Below are 9666 nucleotides of genomic sequence, written 5' to 3' on the forward strand. Positions count from 1 at the left end.
GGAAGGGGTGAAATGCTAGGGGTGGTGGTGCCTAACAGCAAATTTAACTGAAATATCGCGAGATTTATTACACGGCTTGGGTATGTGGAAGTCGGAGAAAATATAAGTATCTCTATCCTCTTGTATGTGGGTATATCCTAAATCAGATCTGCTAAAATCAGAATAGACAGTAAAGAAAAGGTTTAAATGGTCCACGTTTTCTTGGATGGCGGAAGAAAAATATATCATTCAATGGACGGCGAAGGCAAGACCCGCCCTACTCTGACTGTAATTGGCTAGTACTCGTTGCTTCATTGGTTGGATTGGGTAGGTTCAGGCACGAGGAGTGCGATTGGTTATCATAAGGGTAAGCAATAACAAATACCAGGGTAAGCCAATCAGAGGCAAAATAAAGCAGAGTAGGGCGGGACATGCCGTCTTCATCCTAGGAAACGCAAATTTGCGTTCTATTCATCTTCACAGGAGTGAACCAAGCTTTGGTATCATCCGCCCATCTAGCTATATACTGGACAGCGACCGCACACACCTGTTAGCGGAGAGAATGGACTAGGATAAACTAGCCGACAGTACAGCACAATGTGTCTAACTTAACTGTTAACTGGGTGGGGACACGGCACTGGCACAGCGTTTGTAAAGTAAATATAGCAACGTTACTATCATACGCAACAGCTAGCGTTAACTAACGTTAGCTAGCTAGCTAGTAGATGAAGTTAGCTAACGTGAAGTGATGCCAGTAACGTTAATGTCTCTGGTTTTGAAAATAACGTTTGCCTTTATGTTGTAACGTTACTTAAGTCAATTTAGCCAACGTTAGTGTAAGGTTAGCTAACGGTAGCTCCAATAGTACGTCAGTTTTTTGTTTTTGTTTTAATAATTTGCTCGATGTGAATCAGAGAGGTTATCTAGCTTGGTAAGGTAGAGTCGGGGGGCTATCCCGTGTAACAAGCCGAACCTAAAAACGTTAAATTAGGTCACATTTACTTTGGTTAACTTTCCCTCTAATATCTGACGGGAAACGCCCGTAGTTAGTCCAGATAGCGTTTACAAAATAAATAACGTTACATATGTTGTTTAACTAAACGTTTGTTCAGGAAGTCAAACTGTAGGCTGGTCAAAAGTAACATCATTAGCAGTTATTTTCCGGTCAGTAAGCTCTAGCTACGGAGAAAGACGGTTAGCTAACATTAGTAACGTATCATTTGTAGCCCTGAGAAAAGTGTCACAGTTGGGGTGTCCACAAGTGAGCATGGCTCCCAAAAAGAGACCAGTGCCAGGCCCCTTAAATATTGCTCCTGCTGGCGATGGACTATCGACCTCCATCAACACTGATGTTACATCTGAGTAAGTTAATAGACCTTTTTTTCACGGTAGACATGTTGACGTGTCATATAGGAAAAGCACAGGTGTGTTCAAAACCATTAATGGTGGCTGCATTCCACTTAGTTGAGGCCCTGGTGTTGTGCATGCTGACTCACTCCAATAGCTTACTGGGACACATGATTTCTTTAGCAATCTTTATCAATTTCAGCATGTTCTTTTCCTACTATTACAAGTCAAAATATCTGCTGTGCAAAGCATCCATACACTGGTTCACAAACTTTTCCATGTCAAGGACTCCTTAACTGAGACAAAATTAGACTATGTACCTGTGTATTTGATAACATTTTGTCCCAGGGTACCCCATCACATCGGAGTTTTATTTTTTTAGATGTTTTATTACATTAAGCGTATGAATCCTGTGCCCAAAACAGTCATACATTATGTAATTGTGTAACCTATGGTTGGAGTTATAGTGAAAATAAGGTATTTGTCTTTTTGCTGGGAACCCCTCTGGATCCCGCATCCCACTTTTGGGACAACTGTCCAACATTAATATAGCTTATGAACTTAATATGTTACATTTCATCATTTGTTTTGCCCCAAAATGTGCTTTTATTCCTGTTCTGTCTCGTTTGTCGCAGGGCCAATTTAGAGGCACTTAAAAGAATACTGGAAGAGTTGGACCTGGATGAACAGCAGAAGAAAAGATTGGAAGCTTTCCTTAGCCAGAAGGCCAAGGTGGGCGAGTTGAGAGATGATGACTTTCATCGGGTCTGTGAGCTGGGTGCAGGCAATGGAGGAGTTGTCACTAAGGAATGCCACAAATCTTCAGGAATAATCATGGCCAGAAAGGTGAGCTCCAAATTACACTATTACATCGATGATTATGAATATGATCAAACTGAACCAGGTGGTCAAATATTTTTGATTTTGTTTCAAGTGGGCTTACCGTAAAACACACTCAATATAACAATTCTTTTTTGTTTAGCTCATTCATCTTGAAATCAAAGCTGCTATCAGAAACCAGATCATCCGTGAACTCCAGGTGCTCCATGAGTGTAACTCTCCCTACATTGTGGGCTTCTATGGAGCATTTTACAGCGATGGAGAGATCAGCATTTGCATGGAACACATGGTGAGAGAATAAGGGGATGTGACTGTGCTCGTTAATGTATTTAAGGCTATTTCTATATTGATCTATTAATTTCAAGGATTGTGACATTTAATAAAAAGGGGAAAAAAAATACTAGACCCCCAGTGCCTTTCTCGGTTGAAATATGTCAGTCCCGTGTTTATTTTTGATCTATTTTTTTTTTGCTGTGGTTGGATTGTAACTTGTTCAGTAAATGTCCATGCAAAATACAATAATGGGAAAGATGGGGCGTGCTTTTAGTGATCTGTATCAAAATCTGTTGTGGTCTTTGTTGTCTCCCTTTTATTGTGCAGGATGGTGGATCTCTGGACCAGGTGCTGAAGGAAGCTAAGAGAATCCCGGAAGAGATTCTGGGCAAAGTCAGCATTGCTGTAAGTGTATGGTTATCTTCTGTATATTATAATATGTGATATTACATTGTTGGCATCTATGTAAAAAAAAAAAAAAGTTACTTTAAATTTTTCTGTTTAGATAAAAACAATTTCAACAAGGCCTTGGGCCCTACCTGTTCCCTTCGGGGATAGCGGATTGATTAACATTGTCCCCTGCACAATTGAAGTTCCTCATGAAAAATAAAGTAATTTGATGGGTTTCATGCTTGTTTCTACTTGTTGTTTACACATTAAGTGTAATTATTGACTTGTGTGACTCCCCTTTTTGAAACAGGTTTTGAGAGGCCTTGCGTACCTAAGAGAAAAACACCAAATCATGCATAGAGGTAGTGTTTTATCATAGGGTTAATAACTAATTAATTCATTTCATCTGTAAGACATAAGCACAACAGCAAAATGAAGTGTATATTGTTAAAATGTGTGTTATTCTGTTCATTCACATGGTCACATGCCAAGGATAATATAAATTTAAATGTTAGCCTTTATGTTAATATTAGGGTTGTAGTCCATACAATGGTTGGTAAAGATTATACCCTTTACACTACATTCTGTTATAAAGTTCCAGTCAGGTAAAGTCTTTCTCATACCTTTTTTTCCCCTCAGACGTGAAGCCTTCAAACATACTGGTGAACTCTCGCGGGGAGATCAAGTTGTGTGACTTCGGTGTAAGCGGCCAGCTCATAGACTCTATGGCCAACTCCTTTGTTGGGACCCGATCCTATATGTCGGTATGTTGGTCCTGTCTGAATTATGCCTCAAAGATCAACCCAGTTTAGTACTTCCACATTACTGTGATCAGTTACCTTCAAATGAAATGTTTCCATCCTTTATTGTATTGTGTATATCACTTATGTCCGATTAAACATTATTAACCTAACTTCAACCAGGGCCTCAATCTAAAAATAAACAATTAGCCATTTGATTTGAGATTTATTTAACGCTTGAACATTAAGCAACAACTCATTTTTTTGTTGATATTTTGTTAATGTGTGTTTTTTTATGTTTGCTGTGCAGCCTGAGAGATTGCAGGGGACCCACTATTCCGTGCAGTCAGATGTGTGGAGTATGGGGCTGTCCCTTGTGGAGCTGTCAATCGGACGCTTCCCCATCCCTCCTCCGGATGCTAAAGAACTGGAGGCCATATTTGGACGTCCCATCTTGGGTGGTGGGGAAGGAGAGATGCTCAGCACTTCACCCAGACCTAGGCCACCGGGTAGACCTGTCAGCAGTGAGCAATACACACAATTGAAGACTTTTGTTAGATGGCTATTTAAAACTGCAATGGGTAACTTTGCATTCAGGTAGCATTAGAAATAATGCAACCCGAGTAAATTGCGCACTAAGGTATACTAACCTGGCCAGTCTGCGATAGCTGAATGCCACAAGGGAGAGTTCAGTGTAAATAGTTTCCTTAGTTCTCACCTTGCTGCTGTTTCAGGGACTATCTGCATTTCAGTTTTTGATTTATTAGTTCCTGTTGTTGGAAAACATTATACTTGCAATTGGAATCTAATAAATGGCAAAATAAGATAAATCACCCATGTGTGTAACCAGTAGGGTAGTCCGGATTTTTGTTGCTACTCTTCTGGACAATTTAGGTCAATAGAATTAGTTTGTTTTCACGTAACATTCTTGATTGAAATGTTGTATATTGAACACACTTTACCTCAATTCTTTTTCAGGTCATGGTCCTGCAATGGCCATCTTTGAGCTCCTAGACTACATAGTGAATGAGGTAAGAATGTATTACCGACTGATTCAATAAAGTATGGTGATACAATCAGGGGTTTTGATCAGATGCCAATTCAACTGTCTTCTACATTTCAGCCCCCTCCTAAACTACCACATGGTGTCTTCACCTCTGATTTCCAGGACTTTGTGACTAAGTGGTGAGACAAAAATTTAGCCTGAATACATTGTTTAGTTGTCCTTTTCAAAAACACATGTTTTTCTTCTTCTTCGTGGATTAAGCCAGAGTTCCCTGAAACATTCCTCTTTACTGTCATTTTCAGTCTCATCAAAAATCCGGCAGACAGGGCTGACTTGAAAATGTTGATGGTAAGTGTACTCAGTAGACTAGGGCTTGATTTTGAATTTAAGCTCCCACATGTGTAATATCTGACAGGTTGAAGGTCTAAATTACAAAGACTAGACTAGGAGAAAAACCTTAGCCAAACTGCCACTGGGGTCACATAACGGAAAACTTAGTTCCGTTATATGACGGAGTTTTGTGTAGGATCTTAATTGTATTGATTGCTTGTTTTGTTGCAGAACCACATGTTTATCAAGAGGTCTGAGGTGGAGGAGGTAGACTTCGCTGGCTGGCTTTGTAAAACCATGGGACTGAAGCAGCCTAGCACTCCCACGTGCACTGCAGACTAAACCCACTCCCGCACACAGTATGTACCTGTACAAACATGGAGAAGCTGCTGCCTACAACTTTACGCCCACCTTTACTGCCACGTCCTCCCGCAGGCGAACCTCTGAAGTCTCAATCCATGAAGTGAACTCTACGGACATTTAAGCCAACAAAGATTCTGTATCTACAGCACGAGTATGTCAGTTATTCCAAATGTTGCCACGTTCATGATCCAACTCTTTGTTTGTTCAATGACCGTCCGACCGGGAGATCGGGTGAGTGCGGCGTACCTGCTGCTGGTGTCGGCCGGGTCGGCCAGCTCACCTGCTGCCGCCCTCTCAGCTGGACCGGCTCGCTCTTCTGTCCTCGTCACTCTGTAACAGTCATTTTGGTGTTCGTTGAATACACGTTGACAAACTCAACATTCAAGGAGAGACGGACATCTGTCAATGAATTCAGGAGAAGCTGAACTGTCCAGGCGGTCTCTCTCCCTCGGCCTCGCCCCCAGACTGATAGACCAGCTCTGTTTCAGTTGAGCTTTAAGCCCTGACGCCGGCAGGCCGCACCCAGTCGCTCAATGAACAAAGAGCTGAATTATGAACGTGACAATGTGTACAGGCAGACACATATATGATTTCCCCCCCCTTGTGTTATGCAAAAACATTTAGAGATGTGAGAATATGTTTATATTACTAAACGGGTTGGGTTATGTGTGTCTGTGTTAGCAAGAGATGATTGACTCTAGGATGTTTTTTGCATTTAGTGATGGGACTGATTTCTACAAATTTTGAGGTGATGCACCATGTTTAAAAGATTTTGGCATGACTCATGTCAAAACCAAAAAGAGTTGCAACCTTAAATGCACCTTCTGCTTCTTTGTATGTTGGGGGTTGTTATATGAAAGCAGCGACCTCAGTTTGTTGTGGTTCCATTAGCTTCAGATTAGCTACACTGGGGCGGAGGCTGCCTTTGAAAATACTAGTGATTCATCCCTGGATGGTACCTGCTGTAACAAGACTGCTTTCATCTCTTGAACAAGCTGCATCGCAACTCGCTGGGCACTCTTAGCAGAAAATAAAGGTTGTTTCTTTGTATTCGGTGTGATGTAAACAACAGGACGTGGATTTGCCATTGAAGTGCATCCTGTGTTGCGGCAGGATTAGGGCATTCCGCTCCTTTGTTTTTGTTCGATTTGTGTACTTCCCCCTTTACGTCACGGTTAAAAGATATAGATGTTTTTTATTGTAAAATCATCAAAAGCTTTGTCTTTATAAAGTCAGAATTGTCAATAAATAGTATCTATTGTAATGACGTCTTGATTTGCTGGACTATCACTTCACTGTTTTACGCTCATTTCACCAGAAGGGGGACTTGGATACAATGCACTGAGGACTTCTGGTACAATGACAGAAGTATGCTACCAACAGAAATATCAAAAATATACTTACCGTGTGTAGGGTGTATTGTACGTGCTGTACATTGCGGCGGTCTAGTTAACTCATGCTTATAGTGACTGAAACAGGAGCAGGAAAGCCCTGCTGAATTACATTAGTCCTCCATTTAAACTACAGAAGCACAATGATTCATCTGTTTGGTTCATGTCTGGAGTGATAACGAAATGGCTTTCCTTGAATGTCTGTCAGCTTCAGACCGAACATGTGCGGCCTTGAGCTCAGAGAAAGATGATGGCTTAAGTCTGAGCAGTGTTCGTGGGAGCGGGGGGACCACTGCAGCAGAAAAACAGCAAAGTCTGCAGTCATTAATATGCAAATATGCAAATGAGAGGGTAATTAAGATTGGGCGTTTGTCAGTGGCTCTTTGATTGCTAATGAATTCAAATCTGCAAGAAAGGGGGAGGGGATGATGAGCCGTAAACGAGGAAAAAAACAGGATGCTATTGTGCTTTTTCTTGCAAAAGAATTAGAAAAAGAGTGAAGAGTGAAAAGGCCCTACCGAACAGAAGAAAAACTGGACATTTCGGCTTGAATCAAATATAAAAAAAAGATGACAATCCCTACCCAGAACTGATAAAGCAACAACTAAAAAGAATCGCACATGAAAAATGCACTAAAGCAGTATTTGAGCTCTGTTTGAGCACCAACAGAAGCCACGGCATACAAGAGTGGAAAACAGGGCTAGGACTTTGTGCCAGGACAATTAACCATGTACACTGTCACTGAACATTCAGCATGGAAGGCTAGAGCCGCCACAGGAAGGAAGAGACATGTCTGCTCATTAAGAGTGATGTGGCTGACCCCTGTTGAGAGAGATGCTCAGGTATCGTGGCGGGGGGTGTGCAGCGACAGCATGTTGTGTGTCACAAACACTGTTATTTTTTATATTTCTGGCAAAAGGGCGCCTACAGTTTACACATGAGCAGACCGCTGTTATTGCTGTTTCAGTGGTCCCTTGACACTTGTACATCTTCGTCCCTAGCATGTGAAACGAGGATATGTACACAAGGCATAAAAACAAATAAAATGTGAAGAATGGGGCGAAGCAGCTGCTGTTGTCACCTTATAGCACAATGACTTTCCCCACAATGCAGCAGCTTTGTATGTTTCCCAGGGCTGAATACTCACCAAAACAATGCAACTTAGACGAACCAGGCTATTAGAGTCTTGTTGGGAATAATCTAAAAAGAGAGAGCATGCCACCGTATCAGTATGATGCTTATGTTTCCAAATACTTGAGTCAGGATCATAAATACAAACATTCAAACTAAAATATTTGAAATGGGTGGTAGGGAAGTACATGAGTGTGTTTGCATGAGAGAGAGAGAGAGAGGGGGCTGTATTTTTTTTACAGGAAACAGGAAACCAGAAGTCATAACAGGATGCCCCAGGTTTTCATACTGTACCTGATGCGTGGGTGGCTGCATGGGGGTAACCCATTTGCAAACTATATGGTACTTGTGTAGAAGAACCCAGGAAAGCGTGGGTGGAGAGTAGGGTACACACTTGGGGGGGCTAGGAAAATGGAGTTCCACTCTAAATATAGCTTCTTCTGTCTTTTTTTTTAAACATTGCGCCTTTTCGTGCAACCTTGATGTTGTTTTGCCTCCATGCAGTTCGCCCTACTTTTAAAAAAAGGCAACAAACCAAAGATTGTTTGATGTGTTGTGTAGAGCTGTGATATTATCACTTCCATGGCAAAGACATGCACCATCTTTCCCCAGGTGTACCGTAGGAGCCTTTCAAGTGCATCTATGACATGAAACCAGTTTTGTCATAATGAGGTTGATCTGCTCACACTGACTGGATACTCCTTACCCTGTTGGAAAAAATAAAGAGCTGAGTTTTTCCTTTTTCCTCATTTAACTGCATCCGTCTATAACAATGCAAGTCTAAGCATGCATTGGCTGTCATTGCTAAGTAAAATATACTGTATACATGTGTTTAATTCTAAAAGAATAATGGGTTGGTAACCAGTCTTTTGTCCCACTGTTAATGACATACATGTGTTTGCTTGAGTTGCATGTGTGCAAAGCATGCCGAGTGTGTGTGCGTGTTTGTGAACCACAAAGTGGATGGCTGAGTTTTCTCGTAAAGGCCAGCACAGATGTTATTTCGGTTGTTTCCCCTTAAACCAGTTGAGGTTTTCTTGAGAAAGTCTGAAAACAAACGCCGACATTAACTGCAGCCTTGTTTACATTGCCACCATGGTAAAACGTATGCGAAAACAGCAACCAGGCCATTTTTGTTTGATGCTGGCTCATGCAAACCCCTTTTGATTACAGCTTGCCAAAGGAGCTATACTTTTTTTCTGCAACTTTCTTTCTCTCCTCTAGTCAAAAAAAACCCACAATTCATTCGCACATGTTGCACAACTGCCAACGTTTTTGTTCCTCCCTATGCCTAAACTAAAACTATTTGACATATTGTGAATATGTATTGATATATTAATATAGATTGCTATAAGTAATAATGGCTATAAATACTTTTCAGGAATGTAGGCCCAATTCATTACATATAACTAGTAGCCTACATATGTTTTTTCCCTTATAAATAAAACTACATGGCATTAAAAAGGTATTGCGAATACATAATAGTTAATGTTGCAAGATTGTTCATAGTAAATATTTGGTCCATTGTGGGATTTATTCGTAGCAAGGTCACACCATAACATAATGTTCATGGCCATGGATTTAGACAACCAGGTTCTCCACCTATGGAGAAACTTTCCTATGTTATGTTAATCCATGTTTAGCATTACTGAGCATGGTGGACTTCATCTCTCTTTGACACACACATACATACACAAACACCAACATTTTTTATAGCGCAGCCACTGCTTGAGAACAAAATTAAAACGCAAGCAACCCGTAGGCATAATGAGACTGCCCTAAAGGATGATGGTAAAATATGCTTGGTCGTCCAACATGCCAATCAAATTTTCGTCGTATTCAATTGGTCCTCCCTCTGATATCATCGTTCCATCTG

The 9666-nt window shown here is 41.1% G+C and overlaps 1 protein-coding gene across 2 annotated transcripts; it reads left to right on the top strand.

The window, feature by feature from the left end:
- The first annotated feature begins 433 nt into the window (after window positions 1-433).
- map2k2b (mitogen-activated protein kinase kinase 2b) lies at window positions 434-6532 on the top strand. Of its 2 annotated transcripts, XM_034888348.1 has the most exons (12): window positions 434-1341; window positions 1962-2172; window positions 2309-2455; window positions 2767-2844; window positions 3140-3191; window positions 3469-3593; window positions 3880-4093; window positions 4548-4600; window positions 4693-4754; window positions 4878-4923; window positions 5137-5264; window positions 5341-6532. In XM_034888348.1, the coding sequence occupies exons 1-11, from the start codon at window positions 1247-1249 to the stop codon at window positions 5245-5247; spliced, it is 1194 nt and encodes a 397-aa protein (XP_034744239.1). In that variant the 5' UTR covers window positions 434-1246; the 3' UTR covers window positions 5248-5264; window positions 5341-6532. The 2 variants fall into 2 exon arrangements, with proteins under 2 accessions (XP_034744239.1, XP_034744238.1); XM_034888347.1 differs by having other exon boundaries at window positions 5137-6532.
- Window positions 6533-9666: the final 3134 nt, after the last annotated feature.

The sequence above is a fragment of the Etheostoma cragini genome, chromosome 12 (assembly GCF_013103735.1).
Source record: "Etheostoma cragini isolate CJK2018 chromosome 12, CSU_Ecrag_1.0, whole genome shotgun sequence".
Classification (NCBI taxonomy): Eukaryota; Metazoa; Chordata; class Actinopteri; order Perciformes; family Percidae; genus Etheostoma; species Etheostoma cragini.